Source organism: Trichomycterus rosablanca, chromosome 14 (genome assembly GCF_030014385.1).
Source record: "Trichomycterus rosablanca isolate fTriRos1 chromosome 14, fTriRos1.hap1, whole genome shotgun sequence".
NCBI lineage: Eukaryota > Metazoa > Chordata > Actinopteri > Siluriformes > Trichomycteridae > Trichomycterus > Trichomycterus rosablanca.
The window spans coordinates 7,165,306-7,186,439 of NC_086001.1; the positions used below are offsets into that span (position 1 = coordinate 7,165,306).

A 21,134-nucleotide genomic window follows, 5' to 3' on the forward strand; every position below is an offset into this window, starting at 1 on the left:
CCAAACAAATTAATCTTGGTCTCATCAGACCATAGGACATGGTTCCAGTAATCCATGTACTTTGTTGACATGTCTTCAGCAAACTGTTTGCGGGCTTTCTTGTGTAGAGACTTCAGAAGAGGCTTCCTTCTGGGGTGACAGCCATGCAGACCAATTTGATGTAGTGTGCGGCGTATGGTCTGAGCACTGACAGGCTGACCCCCCACCTTTTCAATCTCTGCAGCAATGCTGACAGCACTCCTGCGCCTATCTTTCAAAGACAGCAGTTGGATGTGACGCTGAGCACGTGCACTCAGCTTCTTTGGACGACCAACGCGAGGTCTGTTCTGAGTGGACCCTGCTCTTTTAAAACGCTGGATGATCTTGGCCACTGTGCTGCAGCTCAGTTTCAGGGTGTTGGCAATCTTCTTGTAGCCTTGGCCATCTTCATGTAGCGCAACAATTCGTCTTTTAAGATCCTCAGAGAGTTCTTTGCCATGAGGTGCCATGTTGGAACATTCAGTGACCAGTATGAGAGAGTGTGAGAGCTGTACTACTAAATTGAACACACCTGCTCCCTATGCACACCTGAGACCTAGTAACACTAACAAATCACATGACATTTTGGAGGGAAAATGACAAGCAGTGCTCAATTTGGACATTTAGGGGTGTAGTCTCTTAGGGGTGTACTCACTTTTGTTGCCGGTGGTTTAGACATTAATGGCTGTATATTGAGTTATTTTGAGGGAAGAATAAATTTACACTGTTATATAAGCTGCACACAGACTACTTTTCATTGTGTCAAAGTGTCATTTTGTCAGTGTTGTCCCATGAAAAGATATACTTAAATATCTGCAGAAATGTGAGGGGTGTACTCACTTTTGTGATACACTGTATATATATATATATACGTATATATACTATATATATATATATATATATATACAGTATATATATATATATATAGTTACTAGTTATTGTCTGTAGTTTGATCATTTTAAAATTTGTACCTTAATTGCAACCAAAATGCATTTTACTCTTAACTGCAGCTTTAATAAACTAAATAATAATTTTTAGATACAATGTACATGGAAATACATGGATATTTTGTCACCTACGTATATCTAACCATTACGAGTAAGTGTGTGTGTGTGTGTGTGTGTGTGTGTGTGTGTGTGTGTGTGTGTGTGTGTGTGTGTGTGTGTGTGTGTGTGTGTGTGTGTTACACAGATAAAGGGTTCAGATTGGTCAGTTTACAATCAACTAAACAGAGACTGAGATTCATCAGTTCATGTCCAAAACATCCATTAATCCTTTGTATTGTGTTTTTATTCTTTTTTCTGTAATCCATCCATTGTTGTCTTCTTAACTTGTTGTCCTTTCTTCTTTTTGTATGGTCCATCCTTTTTGTTCCATTTATTTTTTTTGGAAAAGTGCTGTTTCCTCAGTCCGGCTGAGAATGCTCTCTTAGAGTCCAGCGTCCATCAGATCGGCTTACAAAATAAATCAGCAATGACGGAATCTAAATAAAAATGTAAACACACCGCTGGATATTTTTGGCTGCTCAAGGTTTGGCTGCTCAGTTCATGATGTTTCAGATGCACTGTCGGTGCAGAACGTGCTAGGAAACCCTCTTACGTGCTAAAAGGAAAGAAATACAGTATTAATTTTAATAAATCATTCAAACTTGTACATACAAATATGTATTATAATGTAACAAATGTGTTAGTAATTTTGTCATTTATTAGAAACTAAACCCACACCTATATGCAACATTTTTGACACACCTGACCAAATTTCATACACATTCTGTATGAAATTCTGTATTGTATTATGTAATTACTAAAAGATGTAAGTATATAAAATATGAAGTAACATCAGTAATAAAAATGAAATGGTAAAATGTTAATAAATGCATTACAGTGTTATTAAAACTTAGGTTGAGTACATGCATGTGAAAGGCTGTGTGTGTGTATTTGGAAGCAGGCAGTGTGGTGGAATCACAGCGAGTTGTGTGCAGTACTAAAACACAGATGCTCACAAGTCACAAAATCCGAGTCCGAGTCGAGTCACGAGTCTTTAGGCTAGAGTCCGTGTCGAGTCACGGGTCTTTAGGCTAGAGTCCGAGTCGAGTCACGGGTCTTTAGGCTAGAGTCCGAGTCGAGTCACGAGTCAATATAATCTACACAAAACATATATTGAAACTGTAGCGCAGAAATAAACAAATAATCTGTAAGTCCAGTTAAAAAAACAACAGCAACAGATTAGCGGCTGTATTTTGCCGTTTTACTTAGTGCCTTTACTTTCCTCGGTACCAGTTAAAAGCTTAAACTGATGTTTGTTTTCATTTCAAATAACAGCACAGCGGCCAAAATCCATAATACTGCTTACCTTAGCTTATGTTCTTCCAGATGCTATTAAATTGAAAGCGTGTGTCCCATTACGATTATAATCCATTATTTTGTAAATGTGCTTATAATTAAAAACCTCCTAACTTTTCCTGGTTGTGAAGTAAAACACGAACTCGTTAGAAAATAAATCAAGTGTTTCATTGACAATCATCTGTGTGACGCAAACTGAATACATGCAAATAACAGCATTTCTTACTAAACATTACGATCAGAAGGTCTGACTGATTCAGAAAGCAGTTCATACAATCATTAGTGCCAATTCTGTAGGAGTGTTCCATTCACATTATCTGTTACTGTGAAGTGCACTAATTAGGGTATTCCACCATTTTAAGTAGGGAGCGACGCTTCATCACTACGCCGGAAGCTGGCTGGAACATTTAGCCATTGTGTGTGTTGTGGGTTAAGACGGCCGGAGCGTTATTAGAGAGCAGAAAATAACACAATCAGAATGATGTCGGATTTTATATATATACAGTGTATCACAAAAGTGAGTACACCCCTCACATTTCTGCAGATATTTAAGTATATCTTTTCATGGGACAACACTGACAAAATGACACTTTGACACAATGAAAAGTAGTCTGTGTGCAGCTTATATAACAGTGTAAATTTATTCTTCCCTCAAAATAACTCAATATACAGCCATTAATGTCTAAACCACCGGCAACAAAAGTGAGTACACCCCTAAGAGACTACACCCCTAAATGTCCAAATTGAGCACTGCTTGTCATTTTCCCTCCAAAATGTCATGTGATTTGTTAGTGTTACTAGGTCTCAGGTGTGCATAAGGAGCAGGTGTGTTCAATTTAGTAGTACAGCTCTCACACTCTCTCATACTGGTCACTGAAAGTTCCAACATGGCACCTCATGGCAAAGAACTCTCTGAGGATCTTAAAAGACGAATTGTTGCGCTACATGAAGGTGGCCAAGGCTACAAGAAGATTGCCAACACCCTGAAACTGAGCAGCAGCACAGTGGCCAAGATCATCCAGCGTTTTAAAAGAGCAGGGTCCACTCAGAACAGACCTCGCGTTGGTCGTCCAAAGAAGCTGAGTGCACATGCTCAGCGTCACATCCAACTGCTGTCTTTGAAAGATAGGCGCAGGAGTGCTGTCAGCATTGCTGCAGAGATTAAAAAGGTGGGGAGTCAGCCTGTCAGTGCTCAGACCATACGCCGCACACTACATCAAATTGGTCTACATGGCTGTCACCCCAGAAGGAAGCCTCTTCTGAAGTCTCTACACAAGAAAGCCCGCAAACAGTTTGCTGAAGACATGTCAACAAAGGACATGGATTACTGGAACCATGTCCTATGGTCTGATGAGACCAAGATTAATTTGTTTGGTTCAGATGGTCTCAAGCATGTGTGGAGGCAATCAGGTGAGGAGTACAAAGATAAGTGTGTCATGCCTACAGTCAAGCATGGTGGTGGGAATGCCATGGTCTGGGGCTGCATAAGTGCAGCAGGTGTTGGGGAGTTACATTTCATTGAGGGACACATGAACTCCAATATGTACTGTGAAATACTGAAGCAGAGCATGATCCCCTCCCTCCGGAAACTGGGTCGCAGGGCAGTGTTCCAGCATGATAATGACCCCAAACACACCTCTAAGATGACCACTGCTTTATTGAAGAGGCTGAGGGTAAAGGTGATGGACTGGCCAAGCATGTCTCCAGACCTAAACCCAATAGAACATCTTTGGGGCATCCTCAAGCGGAAGGTAGAGGAGCGCAAAGTCTCGAATATCCGCCAGCTCCGTGATGTCGTCATGGAGGAGTGGAAAAGCATTCCAGTGGCAACCTGTGAAGCTCTGATAAACTCCATGCCCAGGAGAGTTAAGGCAGTTCTGGGAAATAATGGTGGCCACACAAAATATTGACACTTCAAGAACTTTCACTAAGGGGTGTACTCACTTTTGTTGCCGGTGGTTTAGACATTAATGGCTGTATATTGAGTTATTTTGAGGGAAGAATAAATTTACACTGTTATATAAGCTGCACACAGACTACTTTTCATTGTGTCAAAGTGTCATTTTGTCAGTGTTGTCCCATGAAAAGATATACTTAAATATCTGCAGAAATGTGAGGGGTGTACTCACTTTTGTGATACACTGTATATATATATAAATAATTTATATATATAATGTTGCTGACTTCTGTTGTCCACAAGTCATTTTATGCGAGTCACGAGTCGAGTCTGAGTCATTTCAAACGAGTCTGAGTCGAGTCGCTGTGTGTGCAACTTACGTGCGACTCGAGTCCCCATCTCTGGGTTGAGTACATGCATGTGAAAGGCTGGGTGTGTGTGTATTTGAAAGCAGGCAGTGTGGTGGAATCAGAGCGAGTTGTGTGCAGTACAGACTATTGTACTAAACACACTTACTAAAAGTTTACACACCCCTTACACACAGACATTTACCATAAGTCAGTCTTTACTTGCTAACTAAACTCTATGTTCTGTGTGTGTTTGTGTGTGTGTGCGTGCATGCGTGGGTGTGTACTCACACAGGTAAGTGTGTGTGTAAGGAGTGTGTGTGCCATGGTGTGTTTTATCTTTTCCGAATGTAGAGAACGACGGGTCGTCGTCGGTCGGTGCGCTCATCTCTACCTCTCCGTCCATCACCGCGTCCATCCCAGGGACGTGCAGGTTGCTACGGTAATCGGCACCATGGCGACCATCTCCAGAGACGAAGGAGGGCATCCAGCAACGGTCTGAGTGCCCGAGAGCCTTACACTCGTCTGTACAGTTGGAGAAGAGGTCTGTAACACACACACAGTTATAAAAAATTTGAGAAAGTGTGTTATGTAAAGTATTTTGTTGTTATTGTATTGTATATTGTTTAAATTGTCTCCTAATATAAAAAAAAAAAGCCTGATGCTCAAGTAAACACAATAAGTTATTTAAAAAAGTTTTTTTTAAATACATTAAAATACAATATCAGTATCAAATTGTATTTATTATTATTATATATTAATAAACTTTAATAATAATAATGAATACAATTTGATACTGATATGGTGAAAAAGAACTGCTGTTATCAGATATTCCTGGATCTCTTGTACAATAGTAAATGATTATTTACAATAATTATAAAGGATAATTATTTTTATTAATTATTATTATTATTACTCCTAATGCAACTAACAGCTCCAAACAGCAAAAGGTTTTAATCAGCAAATAGAAATGAACATGTTTGGGTTGCACAGCGGTCTATTATGCTAGCCCACCACTAAGATTGGAGTAAGTTTGGATAGAGACTAATGGCGCTTAGCTACTTGCCCAGTCCTCCGAAGGAAATACACACAGGAGACAACCAGTGCAGGGTAATAGAGAGTATTTATTGGGCATAGGAGCACCCACACTTCCACTCAGCACAATCCAGGCTGGCAGCAGTAGAGTAGAACAGTCAGGCTACAACCTGAGCTAATCATCATGCGTGCTTATCTGTTGATGTCTGAACGCTCTCTCACACAATAATGCGCATGCTCATACCACTTAAAGGGACCGTTAGAATTGGCACCCTGGAGGAGAGATACCAGACATCATTTGGAAATCCAAATAATAAAGTAGAACCAACAGTTGAAATGAAGTTGAGTTATATAAGTCCATATATTATTGCCTTTAATATTTGTGGATGAACGATGGATTGCTGAATATAACTGCAAGTACAGTGTGTAGTTTTAATCTTTTTAACTCTGGTAAATAAACTGTAAAAATATATAAAATAATTAAAAAAACTGGATTATTGTGTCTAACGGATGAATCTCTGTTCAATGGTTGTCAAACAAATGCTAACTGGACGTTTCAGTATATTATTTTGATTCCCATATGAGTTGTGAAAGAGCATTTTAAAGAGCATCAGTTTTACATTGAGCTGTGTGCTGAAGCTCTGCAAAGCCTTGCAGCTATGTTAGAGACTGTGATTTAGTACTCTAGTAGCAACAACAGCTCAGGTGTGAAGTTACATAAGCTTGCAGAACAGAACGCAAAGTTCCGAAGCACCTAGCATAGCATAAAAAGGATCTGTTCTCAGTTACAGCACTTACTGCTATTACAGTACTTCTAAACCATATTTAAAAGCGACATCAGTAAAAGACCCCATGAGCGTGATAAAGGTTTTATTTTTGCCAGGTGTCAGATGAAGCAGTGTCCATCGTACTCTGAAGCTGTGGAAACACGTTCTTACCCATGCTTAACCATCTAGCGATCTTACAAAATAAATCTGAAGCACATTAATTAAAAAAAAGAAAAGGGGTGTCCCAATACGTTTGTCCTTGTAGTGTACTTTATGTGCCTTTTCTTATATCTTTGTTATGAATCACTAAAATGACTGATAACATTACGTCCAAATTTGTGTTGAAAAGCTAACTGGCTAACCTGTGTTGAAAAGCTAACTGATCAACATCTCCCAACAACTCTAGCGCTAATTACTTTGTTGATGTTTATTTAAAATTTTCAGCAACAAAATCAGATGTTTTTATCCACCCTGAACCGTCATTAGTAAGGGAACTCCAACTCTCAGTGCTAGCCTGTTAACTCTGGATACTTACAATCTAAATCAAACCCTTATTGAATTAAATGGGAATATTAATATTACAGAATCTGAATGTTATTCTTTAACCAAAACAGGATGCATTGGAATGCTGACAAGAGCAAGGTTATGATATGGAGTCGATAAAGTGATACTAACCAGAGGAGTGTAGGCGGTTTGTAGCATCATGGTCACTGTCTCCTTGTTCGCTGTCTCCATGGCCACTGTCCTTTGAGCTCACTATGTCCTCCTGAAATACTGAACTGTACGCAAAGAGTAATAAGAGTGACACCATCAGGTGAATTCAAATTCAAATATTCAAAATAATATGAAGAATATGATGTTTATCTGAGAACCGAGGGTTGATTTTACAAGTGCTATAAAGCGGCCCCGGAAGTAGCAGTGATGACTTGATAATGTTGGGGAAATACGAACAGATGCTGATGATGGAACCCAGAAATGCATCACTCAGGTCTAAAAATGAACAAATGCAATTTGTGATTATTTGTGCTCATGAAGGGTGTGGTGTATCATTAGTATCAGGAAATATCTGACCTATCATGTGTGAGTTCATCATAATCTTCAATATATGAGTAATCTTGGTTTATGGATGGATGGATGGATGGATGGATTTATTGTCATTGCTCAGTACAAGGCAACGAAATGCAGATGGCTGGGCACTGATGTTGTTCAGGCCTAAGTTGACGTTCCAGTTAATTCCATGGCTGTTCAGTAGGACTGTAGGTCTTTATAGACTTTGCTTTGTGAACAGGGGCACAGCCTATCTTAGAACAGGAAACAGCCTAGGGTTAGGGTTATTATTATACCTGTTTGCAATTGTTGTTTCTGAAACACATGATTTAAAAAAAAACAGAGGGGGTGTCCTAATACTTTTGTCCATATTGTGTACTTCATGTGCCTTTTCTTATGTCTTTGTTATAAATCACTAAAATGACTGACATCATCAAGTTTAAAACTACAGCATTTCAGGATTGCTTTTATAACACATACAAATTTGTGTTGTGTTAAAAAGCTAACTTGTGTGGTAAAGCTACCTAGCTAACTTGTGTTGAAAAGCTGACTAACTTGTGTTGAATAGCTGACTGGCTAACATGTTGAATAGCTGACTTCCTAACTTGTGTTGATAAGCTAACTAACTTGTGTTGTATAGCTAACTGACTAACTTGTGTTGAAAAGCTAACTGACTAACTTGTGTTGAATAGTAACTAACTTGTGTTGAAAAGCTGCCTGGCTAATTTGTGTTGAAAAACTAACTAACTTGTGTTAAAAAGCTAACTAACTAACTTGTGTTAAAAAGCTAACTGACTATTTTTTATTGAATAGCTAACTGTCTAATTTTTGATGTATAACTAACTTGTGTTGTAGAGCTAACTGTCTTACTTTTGCTGCATAGCTAACTAACTTGTGTTAAAAAGCTAACTGACTAACTTGTGTTAAATAGCTAACTGGCTAACTTGTGTTAAAAAGCTAACTGACTAACTTGTGTTAAATAGCTAACTGGCTAACTTGTGTTAAATAGCTAACTGGCTAACGTGTTTAAAAAGTTAACTGACGAACTTGTGTAGAATAGCTAATTGACTAAATTGTGTTGAAAAGTTAACTGACTAACTTGTGTTGAATAGTAACTAACTTGTGTTGAAAAGCTGCCTGGCTAATTTGTGTTGAAAAACTAACTAACTTGTGTTAAAAAGCTAACTAAATAACCTCTGTTAAAAAGCTAACTAACTTGTGTTGAAAAGCTAACTGACTAATTTTTATTGAATAGCTAACTGTCTAATTTTTGATGTACAGTATAACTAACTTGTGTTGTAGAGCTAACTGTCTTACTTTTGCTGCATAGCTAACTACGTAACTTGTGTTAAAAAGCTAACTGACTAACTTGTGTTAAATAGCTAACTGGCTAACTTGTGTTAAAAAGCTAACTGACTAACTTGTGTTAAATAGCTAACTGGCTAACTTGTGTTTAAAAAGTTAACTGACGAACTTGTGTAGAATAGCTAATTGACTAAATTGTGTTGAAAAGTTAACTGACTAACTTGCGTTAAAAGCTAACTAAATAACCTGTGTTGAATAGCTAACTGGTTAACTTGTGCTGAATAGCGCACAGCCGGCGCAAAAGCTTCTCATGTGAATGCGCCCTGACTCATTTAGGTCCTGAAACCTGAAACATCACCACAAAACTGTCCGAGCTTGAAAAGACATGCTAGTTCAATTTGAATTCCAAAATAGGTTGCCAGTTCTGTTTATAATCCTCCTGTTTTATGTTTTCTCTGTTTGAAGATAATGGATCTCACTTGTAGAATGGTGAACCTCTGAAAACCTTGAGGTCTGCTGCTTGACTTTGATGGCTAGGTTGAAGATAAGTCATACACGTTTCACATTCTACAGAGCTGCTGAAATGAACCCTGGCTCTGTTCACATGGCTGATTGAGTAATCAAGGGGGGCAATTTTTTCACAAAGATTTAAAGAATCGGTGTGGAGGAACTCCAGTGGCCTGTACTGAGTTCTGACCTCATTAAAGCACCGTCAGGATGAACTGGAACATGACTGTGAGCCATGAGACGTGAGGTCATCATGTGCAATATCAGCATCTGACATCACAAATGAGTTTTGACTAAATGGGCAAAAATTCTCCCAGAAGAATGGAAGCTGTTATGGCTCCATATTCATGCCCATGGTTTGAGAATGGGAGGTCCAACATGCACATGGTCAGGTGATCATGTACTATACTATATGTATCTAACATAGCTAATACACTGATCAGCCATAACATTAAAACCACCTCCTTGTTTCTACACTCACTGTCCATTTTATCAGCTCCACTTACCATATAGAAGCACTTTGCAGTTCTACAATTACTGACTGTAGTCCATCTGTTTCTCTACATACTTTTTTAACCTGCTTTCACCCTGTTCTTCAATGGTCAGGACCCCCACAGGACCACTACAGAGCAGGTATTATTTAGGTGGTGGATGATTCTCAGCACTACATTGACACTGACATGGTGGTGGTGTGTTAGTGTGTGTTGTGCTGGTATAAGTGGATCAGACACAGCAGCGCTGCTGGAGTTTTTAAATACCGTGTCCACTCACTGTCCACTCTATTAGACACTCCTACCTAGTTGGTCCACCTTGTAGATGTAAAGTCAGAGACGATCGCTCATCTATTGCTGCTGTTTGAGTTGGTCATCTTCTAGACCTTCATCAGTGGTCACAGGACGCTGCCTATGGGGCGCTGTTGGCTGGATGTTTTTGGTTGGTGGACTATTCTCAGTCCAGCAGTGACAGTGAGGTGTTTAAAAACTCCATCAGCATTGCTGTGTCTTATCCACTCATACCAGCACAACACACACTAACACACCACCACCATGTCAGTGTCACTGCAGTCCTGAGAATGATCCACCACCTAAATAATACCTACTCTGTAGTGGTCCTGTGGGGGTTCTGACCATTGAAGAACAGCATGAAAGGGGGTTAACAAAGCATGCAGAGAAACAGATGGACTACAGTCAGTAATTGTAGAACTACAAAGTGCTTCTATATGGTAAGTGGAGCTGATAAAATGTACAGTGAGTGTAGAAACAAGGAGGTGGTTTTAATGTTATGGCTGGTCGGTGTATGATGAATGATTCATGAAGCTTGTTTTGCATAAACAGTGCATAAATTGAATACAAACTAAAAATCTGGGACGTGGTCGTCATTAGGAGGCCCCAAGTTTAATGTCAAACACAGTCATGGACAATTTTGTATCTCCAGTTCACCTCACTTGCACGTCTTTTGGACTGTGGGAGGAAACCGGAGCTCCCGGAGGAAACCCACACAGACACAGGGAGATGCAAACTCCACACAGAAAGAAACCAGACCGCTCCACCTGGGAATCGAACCCAGGACCTTCTTGCTGTGAGGTGACGGTGCTACCCACCGAGCCACCATGCCACCCCAAAGCACTTGTGTAACTGAGGAGATTTTTCAAATCAAATCCCAGGCTTACCACTGGCTGGTTGCCATGCCAGAAACTCTCAATTAGTTTAAAAGTATTGGCACCTGGTTGATGCCTGAACCCCAACGGTCGCCACTAAAGGCTGTCTCGTGTACTTAAACCGTTCTGTGAATATTAAACATAAAACCCATTCTGCCCTCCACCCCACTCATCCCGCAGAGGGAGCTTGAGCTAATGGGTAAATGCCACAAGTTAAAATGTTGTACCTGTTAACACGACGTGGTCTGTCCAGGTAACTCAGTTCTGGTCTCTGGTGCTTTATCTGAACAAACACAGGAAGAGAAAAATCAATAACACTTTCACACAACGCTACACACTCTCTCTCTCTCTCACACAATTGTCAAAAGTTTACATACACTTACACACACATACACACATATATATCAGATATACATATAGATCAGCCATAACCATAACATTAAAACCACCTCCTTGTTTCTACACTCACTGTCCATTTTATCAGCTCCACTTACCTTATAGAAGCACTTTGTAGTTCTACAATTACTGACCGTAGTCCTTCTATTTCTCTACATACTGTTTTAGCCTGCTTTCACCCTGTTCTTCAATGGTCAGGACCCCCACAGGACCACCACAGAGCAGGTATTATTTAGGTGGTGGATCATTCTCAGCACTGCAGTGACACTGACATGGTGGTTGTGTGTTAGTGTGTGTTGTGCTGGTATGAGTGGATCAGACACAGCAGCGCTGCTGGTGTTTTTAAATACCGTGTCCACTCACTGTCCACTCTATTAGACACTCCTACCTAGTTGGTCCACCTTGTAGATGTAAAGTCAGAGACGATCGCTCATCTATTGCTGCTGTTCGAGTTGATCATCTTCTAGACCTTCATCAGTGGTCACAGGACGCTGCCTACGGGGCGCTGTTGGCTGGATATGTTTTTGGTTGGTGGACTATTCTCAATCCGGCAGTGACAGTGAGGTGTTTAAAAACTCCATCAGCATTGCTGTGTCTTATCCACTCATACCAGCACAACACACACTAACACACCACCACTATGTCAGTGTCACTGCAGTGCTGAGAATGATCCACCACCCACATAATACCTGCTCTGTAATGGTCCTGTGGGGGTCCTGACCATTGAAGAACAGGGCGAAAGCAGGCTAAAACAGTATGTAGAGAAACAGATGGACTACAGTTAGTAATTGTAGAACTGTGAAGAATTGTGTAGCCACTGATGCACCGCTGCCTTCACATCATCATCACATGAAAATCTTCTTCCCCTTAAAGCTTCTTTGAGCGTCCAAACAGGTGGAAATCAGATGGCGCTAAATCCGGACTGTAAGCGTCTCACAGTCTCTCAGACACGACCGATTACTACTCCTCCCACCCTCACCCCTTCCAACCAAATTAAGTGAGGAAACTTTTTGAAGATCCCTCGTAATATATAAGCATTACATTGAGATGTAAATTGCTGGATCAGGACGTTTTGGATAGGTGTTGATTGAGCCGCGGTTTGCCTTATTATTTTTTTTACTGACCTAAATGACTGAATCTCTCATCTCTGATTGGCTGACGCATGATTACATCCATGATTACATACATTACTTTTTTGACAGATGATAAAGCATCATTTTATTACATCGTCTTTCTTATGTCAGTGGCATATGTGTGCTTTGAATGAATAGTAACAGGGTTCATGTACACAACACTACAGCTGGATATTTCGTGTGACGCACTTGTGTGAGTCGTGATCAGAGTACTGATGTATAAACAGCATGCTAATCACAGAACAACACAATAAACACTGAAACTACTTGGACTGCAGCAAAGCACTGGAATTAATACAGTTAATACTAGAGGTGTATGAAGTCTACAGATTTAACTAATGACCAAACATCATTAGGTGTAGGTTAATCCATAACAAGCTTACAGTGTCCTACCAAAATATACAACACATTACAGTTTCATATCAGCACGTCTTTATACTTTATGTAATGGAAACCAGTGAAATGTATTGAACAGTACGATAAACAAACACTGTTAAGGTAGCGAAAGGGTATTACAAATGCTAGATAAATATTAACATTTATTAATAATAAAGCTTTTCCTGACAAAACTAGTGTATTTATTATAAGATAATACACAGAGTTCTACCTGTATATCGGGACATAATACAAAATGATTGCAAATCATGCAAAATCATAATAATTTCTGTAAAACATTTATAATAATATGCTCAGAACCACATGTGCACAGTTTAACACACAAACTCCCATAATGACACAAAACCGCTTGTATTTGTGATTTTAATGCGTCACAGTTACATCGTTCATGACTTCAATAATATATTAATAATAATATATAATTTAATGCATTTAAAAAGTTTGTTTGGCTTGAATTAGAATGCACACTGAAGCTGAGCCTCAAAATAGAGATCTGTACCTCCGCTCTCGGTTCAGATCCAACAACGACCGTCTGTCAAATAAATCTATATGACACTTTTATTTGACAGTATTAATCAGATCAATCAAAAAGATCCAATAACATCTTAATAACTTCTTAGTAAATCAAGTATCCAATTAACCAGTGGGCAGCTGTAACTTAGTGGTTAAGGTACTGGACTAGTAATCGAAAGGTAGCTGGTTCAAGCCCCACCACTGCCAGGTTGCCACTGTTAGGCCCTTAACCCTCAACTGCTTAAACTGTCACAGTTCTGTAAGTCGCTTTGAATAAAAACGTCTGCTAAATGTTGAAAATGTAAATTTAAATCTAATAACCGGGTTTGACTAAACACGACCAGGTTTAATTACAGCAGCTCTGTTACATCACTTAAATAGAACTTTTTTTTTTTGCAATGTAAAGTAGCTAAAAAGTTTTAACAAGTAGCAGATCCCACATTCAAAAGAAACTCATAAGATCTCTCTCTCTATTTCCTCGGCTGCTCCCGTTAGGGGTCGCCGGTGGATCGTGATCCGCATTATTGATTTGGCACAGTTTTTACACCGGATGCCCTTCCTGACACAACCCTCCCTATTTATCCGGGCTTGGGACCAGCACTACAATGCACTGGTTTATACATCCTTGCAGCTAGGTACCTATAGGACAATTCAGTGTCTTCAATTAGTCTGGCTGCATGTTTTTGGACTGTGGGAGGAAACCAGAGCTCCCGGAGGAAACCCACGCAGACACGGGGAGAACATGCAAACTCCGCACAGAAAGGACCCGGACCGCACCACCTGGGGATCGAACCCAGGACCTTCTTGCTGTGAGGCGACAGTGCTACCCACTTAGCCACCGTGCCACCCAAAAGAAACTAATGTATAGAAGAGAAATGTATAAAAATATGCCACACTTATTCAATTACCATTCTAGAAAAGGTTAAGGCTCTAAATACACTAAGTCCTTTTTAATAGAGAAAATGTGGAACAGTGGTGATTTTTTTCAGAAGTGCTCAGTCGTTGTTCATCACCAGCTCATTAGGAGAGTCACAAAAGAACTCTGCTAACCAAAAAGGACATAAAGAGTCGTTTAACGCTGGCCAAAAAGACCACAATGAACCTTAAGTGTTCTGCAGATAATGTTTTGTGGAGCGGCAAAATGAGAACTATTTGGAATATATGACTGTGGTTACATCTGGCATGAAGCTTAAATAGCATTCTACAATAAGCACATCATACCCACAGTCAAACATGGTGGTGATAGTGTGGCATAGATGCTGGCATGTCTAGATGTCTAGCAAAAAGTCCAGAAGCAGTTAACATTTAAATCTGAAGCTCAAGCTTATGTAAGTTCTGCAACAAGATGATAATTCAAAGCTCTGGAGCAACTTTTCTGTCTAAATGACTCACTACAGTATTGAATTTACAGTGTTTATTTACTCTTACAGTGTTAATAAATAAAAACAAACTTACTAAAGTGAAAATAATTCAACCGTTTCATTGATTAAACTATACATCAGGTTAATTATTTATTCACCATCGTGTTACTTTAACAAAATATGTGTTAATTAATCGGATTTGATATCAAATTGCTATAGAAGGTGTTAATTTATAAAGGTTAACTTTATCAGGTTAGATAATATTAGATATAATTACATAATACATAACATTAACCTGTTAGGTGTGATTGAATCAGGTTAGATTTGAATGTATTGTTAGCTTTTAAATTATGTCATTTTACTTTAGCAAGACATGCGTTAATTAATCGGATTTAATATCAAATTGCTATAGAAAGTGTTAATTTATAAAAGTTAACATTATCAGTTTAGATAATAGATATAATTACATAATACATAACATTATTCTGTTAGGTGTGACTATCAGGTTGGATTTTACTTTGTTACTTTAGCAAGACGTGTTAATTAATCTAGCTTTTAAATTAACAGTCATGTTACTTTAGCAAGACGTTAATTAATCAGATTGTATATTAATTTCCCATAGAAAGTGTTAATTTATAAGGTTAACATTATCAGGTTACATAATATTAGATATAATTACATAATACATAACATTATCCTGTTAGGTGTGATTGTATCAGGTAAGATGTACATGTATTGTTAGCTTTTAAATTAACAGTCATGTTACTTTAGCAAGACGTTTTAATTAATCAGATTTGATATTAATCTTCATAGAAAGTGTTAATTTATAAAGATTAACATCAGGTTACATTATATTAGATATAATGACATAATACTTAACATTAACCTGTTAGGTGTGATTGTATCAGGATAGATTTGAATGTATTGTTAGCTTTTAAATTAACAGTCGTGTTACTTTAACAAGATATGTGTTAATTAATCTGATTTTTTATTATTTTGTCATAGAAAGTGTTAATTTATAAAGGTTAACATTATCAGGTTAGATTAGATATAATTACATAATACCTAACAGTATTCGGTGTTTATTCTCAAGTGTTAATTCGATATGTATTAAATAAATACACACAACTAGGTGATCACTAAATGAATGATTATTGAGGCTTTTGATAATATAATCTTAAAATCACATTATAATTTGACAAACTGAACAGATTAAAAATACACAAGAACCAGAGAATTAGCACCCTCATGCTAAATTAACACTGTCAGCGTTCACACTTATAATACTAAGTTACTCTTAAGTATTTACCAACTAAAAGTAACAGACCCACTGATTAAACAATTATTCAACAATTATAAAGTCAACAACTACTGCTGCCGTAAAATCTGCACTTACACCTACAGTGCTAATTTCACATTAACATAGTTTACTTAATGCTGCAGGTATAAAATAATCAATGTAAGGATTCATTTAACTGGTATTTTACAGATATTAATCCAATACTTTGACTGTTAGCTCATCACAGTGTTGTATTGAAGTAAAAATTATATAAAAATGTAATTTTTTACACTGTCTTTGTTGACTCAACATTGTAGGTGTTAATGCAACTTTAAGGGTGAATTCAACACTAAATGTATCATGGTGAGGGTTAAGTGGACAGTATAGGTGTTAATTCAGCACATTCAACACTTACAGGGTTAACTCAACACGATGCTACTTTAACACTAAAACGTTGAACTTAACACCTAGTGTTTAGTCTTAGTGTTAAACTAAACTTTCTGTGTTATTTCGAATTGTAAGGTGTACCTTATCACTTTACATGATCATTTTGCACATTTAACACTGTAATGCTGGATGCTAATTCAACACAGCAGACATTAATTTGAAACTGTGAGGGTTACCTCAAAACTGCAAGGGTTAACTTAAAGCTGGATGCTAATTCAACATTAACTTCATTTAACATTTACTTAACACTGTACATGTACATAATTTACCATGGCACTGTAGGACCAGCATTAATACTGTGAGCGTTAATTCAACACTTTCATAAGGTCATTTAACACCAAGGGTTAAATCAACACTGTGGGTGTTTAACACTGTAAGGGTTAATTCAGTACTGCCTTAAGTCAACACTACCTGGTAATTCAACTCTGTGGGAGTTAAACCCTAAGGTTTACCTAAACTTTGTGTTAAATCAACACTAAGGCTGTACTCAACACTGTGATAATTAAACTCTGAAATAATGAATAACTAAACACCGTGGGTGTAAAACACCAATTTAACACTGTAAATTAAAAACCGTAAGATTTAACACTATAGAAGTTAATTCTACTGGTAAGGGTTACCTTAGCAATGTATGGCACAACCAACACTGGTTATTAGTTAGTTTGACAGTGTAAGGGACAACAAGTGTTGGTGTTAAAAATGTAAGTCTTTACCTAACACTGTAGGTGTTAATTTAAATATGTAAGCGTTACATAAACAGCAAAAGTTAACTTGACACTGTAGGTGGTATTACAAAAGTAAGGGTTAATTTAACACTTTAAGGGTATACTTAACACCATGTGTTTAACGCTGTAGGATTAGCCTTATTGTTGTAGGTGTTCAATTTAACACTGTTAAGCTTAACACTGTAAGAGTTTATTTAAAACTATACCAGTGAAGAACACAATGTGTTAATTTAATACAGTGTGTGTGTGTGTGTGTGTGTGTTAATTCAACACTAAGGCAGAATTCAACTCAGTTGATGCCATAAGCCACATTGTGTTAATTTAACACTAAGGTTTAATATGGTGGGTGTTAAACACTAAGGTCTACATAAGCTCTGTTTTAAATAAACACTAAGGCTGTACTTAACACTGATCACTAAACATTACAATGAATAACTCAACACTCTGGGTGTAATACACCATGTTAACACCATGTTAATACATAACTTTAATACCAGTGTTGGTGTTAAAATGAGTAAGGAGTAAGGCTTTACTTAACACTAGGTGGTAATTTAAAGATTTAAGCATTACCTAAACACCAAGGGTTAACTTGACACTATGGGTGGTAATACAACACTAGGGGTTAACTCAATGTTGAGGGTAATCATTTAACATATACTCAACACTATATGTTTAACACTGTAAGACTTAACATTGTAGGAGTTGCTTTAACACTACAGGAGTGAGCAACACTAGGTGTTAATTCAATACTGTGTGTCAGTTCAACACTAAGGCAACATTCAACACTCAGTTGATGCCCTAACGCACACTGTGTTAATTCAATAGTGTGCATTAACTCATAACAGTAAATAAAGGTTTCTAACCTCTCCAGACAGGACGCTCCCATTGGACAGGATATCAGGTTGCTGGTCAGTGCGGAGAATGCCAGTGGCCCCGGTACCATGCTCGGTGTCGGTGGTGCACGGCTGTAGGAACATCAGTTCGGTGGTGTTGGCGGATTCACGCGTCAAACACACCTGGTAGCAGTGGTGATGATGAAGGTGTTGATGTAGATGCGCGCTCCCACCGCTGGTCCCAGATTCCTCCACGGGTACCTGCACGGGCGCGCCCCCGCCACTCTGCACGAGCACTATGTCCGACTTACTGAGCTGCTTCTTCTGCCGTGCGCGAGATCGGCGGCTACAGCACGAGCAGCACCTGCACGCGCCGCAGCACCAGTCTCTCGTCAAGCACGTGAACGCGCTCAGTTTTTTGTCCTTCCGGCGGCAGCGCACTGCCAGTGCGATCATGGCAAGCAGGAAAACCGAGGAGATCGAACCAAGCGCCACGAGCAACACCAGCGTCATTTCCTGTGAGTTCTCGTTCGACCGAATTGAGCCCCGTGCCCGGCCACGCGCCCCGCCGCGCGCTCCAGTCCCCTCGGGGTCAACATCCTCGTCCACCAGGACTACGTCGATGCGAGCGGAGCAGGAAAGTGGCGGCTGTCCGTGATCGCGCACTTCAATCAGCAATTCGTACACGCGCACCTGTGTGGAGTCGGGTTTCCCGGCGGCCACGCGCCGTGCGGTGCGCAGCTCCCCACTCCTCCAGTCCATCCGAAACAAACCGAGGTCGTTACCGTGCGCGATGCTGTAGCTAAGTCGCGCGTTCTCGCCGTCGTCCGCGTCTGTCGCGATCACGCGCGTCACCAGGTATCCAGGTTCGGCCGATTTGGGTAAAGGTGCGCGCGCCGCACTACCGTTCTTTCCCAGAGGGGCGATCACGCTGGGCGCGTTATCGTTCTGATCCATCACAAACACGTGCACCGTGGAGTTTGTAGAAAGCTCGGGATTCCCTCCATCCACGGCGCGCACCGTGAAACTGAACTCGCGGATGTGCTCGTGATCGAAGGAGCGAAGCGCGTACACATATCCGTTCTCGGCGTTCACGGACACGTACGTCAACACGCTCATACCTTGGATCTGGCGCTCCTCGATTGAATAAGTGATCTGCGCGTTCTCGTCGGCGTCCGCGTCCGTGGCGCTCACGGCGTAGATATATGCGCCGGGCACGTTGTTCTCTGTCACGCGCACTTCGTACAAGTCCTGTGAAAAGCGTGGCGCGTTGTCGTTCTCGTCCGACACGCGCACGCGGATCGTCTCGCGCGCTGTTAACGGAGGCGCCCCGTGATCGCGCGCCACCACCGTGAGCGTGTAGGCATCTGCGCGCTCCCGATCTAGCGCCGCGTCCGTCACTATGGTGTAGTAATTCTTTAATGAAGAGGGTTTGAGCCTGAACGGCAGGTCTTCACCGCGCTCGCTCCCGGGAAGCTCACAGGTGATGCGCCCGTTCTCACCTGAGTCCCGGTCTGAAACGCTCAGCATGGCGATCACGGTCCCGGGAGGCGCGCTCTCGCTTACAGACTCGCTCACGGTGCTGAAGACGATCTCAGGAGCGTTATCATTGACGTCAATAAGTTTGAGCGTGACTTTACAATGCGCGGGCACGGCGTTCGGTCCCATGTCACGAGCTTGGACGTGGATCTGGATTTCACGCGCGCCGCTCTCCTCATAATCCAACTCTCCAGTAACTTCCACGCGGCCTGTGCGCGAATCCACATTGAACAGCTCGTGCACGCGCGGTGGGTTGTGCGCGCTGAGGGCATACACCACCTCTCCATTCGCACCCTCGTCCGCGTCCGTGGCGTTTAGCTTGATTACCAGAGTGCCCGTGGGCGAGTTTTCACGCAGGGTGACGGCGTATACGTTCTGCCCAAACACGGGTGCGTTGTCGTTCGAATCCAGCACTGTGACGACCAGGAGCGCGGTCCCGGTGAGCTGAGGCTGCCCCCCATCCACCGCCGTGAGCACGTACCTGTGCACGGGCTGCATCTCCCGGTCCAAAGCTTTCTCAAGTACGAGCTCGGCGTACCGACTACCGTCCCCTTGCGTCTGCACGTCCAAGCGAAAGTGCTCATTGCTGGTAATGGCATACCCACTCAGGGCGTTCGTTCCCACGTCCGGGTCAAGCGCAGCATCCACAGGAAAGCGCGTCCCCGGTGCCGCGCTCTCACTGATCTCCACATTGATATCGGCGCGAGGAAAGCGCGGTGCGTTGTCGTTTACATCCAGCACTTCAGTGTCCACGCGGAACAGCTCGAGCGGGTCTTCCAAGAACACCTCCACGTGAACGAGGCACGGCGCGCTCTCGCCACACAGTTGCTCCCGGTCCATACGCCCGCGCACCACCAGCGCACCGCTCTCCACGTCCACCGCGAGCAGCGGCGGGGGCGCGCCCCGGGGACCAGGCACGGTCTGGAAGCGGCGCGCCGACAGCTGCGTAATGTCCAGTCTTAAATCCTCGGCCACGTTTCCTACCACTGTTCCACGGTCCTGTTCCTCTGGAACTGTGTAGCGGAGCTGCGCACACGCTCCTGTCAGCAGCATCAGGACCACTAACGTCCAAATCAGCATCATCTTTATTCCAGAAAAAGTTTTCCAAAAATGTTAAAACGTTAAAAACTGAACTTTTAATCCTGTTTCATGTTTTCTTTTGTTGTTTTATTTGGAAAAAATATATATAAAGGCTTAAAACTTGCTTAAAAAATAAAAAGTATACAATAAACCACTAAAGTACCATCGATTTATATATTACATATTAATACGGTTTAAAATAAATGTAAAAAAATCCCAACTTTCTATTAAATTACATATTTCTTCTTTTCCTAAATTATTTATTTGATTTATTTGTGTCTAAAACAATATTAAAAAGTTAATTTTGGTCTCAATTTATTTAATATTTATGTTAGGCTGAACATAAATCTACACGTGTATACAAAAACAATCCACTAAAAAGTAATAAATTAAAAATAAATAAATAAAAACTGCAATTTTAAAGCACCAACAGTCGATCAAATTATTATTGATAATAAACCAAATAGAAACAGTAAAAAATACATATAAACAATTATCAAAAACTTTCAC

General features: G+C 40.5%; 1 protein-coding gene across 1 annotated transcript; it reads right to left on the reverse strand.

Moving 5' to 3' along the window:
- Window positions 1-1,010: 1,010 nt before the first annotated feature.
- On the reverse strand, window positions 1,011-20,743 carry pcdh10a (protocadherin 10a). The gene is made up of 5 exons (XM_063008625.1): window positions 18,036-20,743; window positions 11,150-11,205; window positions 7,082-7,185; window positions 4,999-5,150; window positions 1,011-1,620 (listed from the first exon to the last, which is right to left on the reverse strand). Exons 1-5 carry the CDS (start codon window positions 20,625-20,627, stop codon window positions 1,564-1,566), a joined length of 2,961 nt encoding a protein of 986 aa, XP_062864695.1. The 5' UTR covers window positions 20,628-20,743; the 3' UTR covers window positions 1,011-1,563.
- Window positions 20,744-21,134: the final 391 nt, after the last annotated feature.

Coding starts and splice junctions, on each gene's coding strand:
- pcdh10a (XM_063008625.1), bottom strand. CDS start 20,627: ATGATGCTGATTTGGACGTTAGTGGTCCTGATGCTGCTGACAGGAGCG. Junction 11,206..18,035: donor GGAGCGTCCTGTCTGGAGAG/GTTAGAAACCTT, acceptor GTGTTTGTTCAG/ATAAAGCACCAGAGACCAGA. Junction 1,621..4,998: donor ACGCGGTGATGGACGGAGAG/GTAGAGATGAGC, acceptor CTTTCCTTTTAG/CACGTAAGAGGGTTTCCTAG.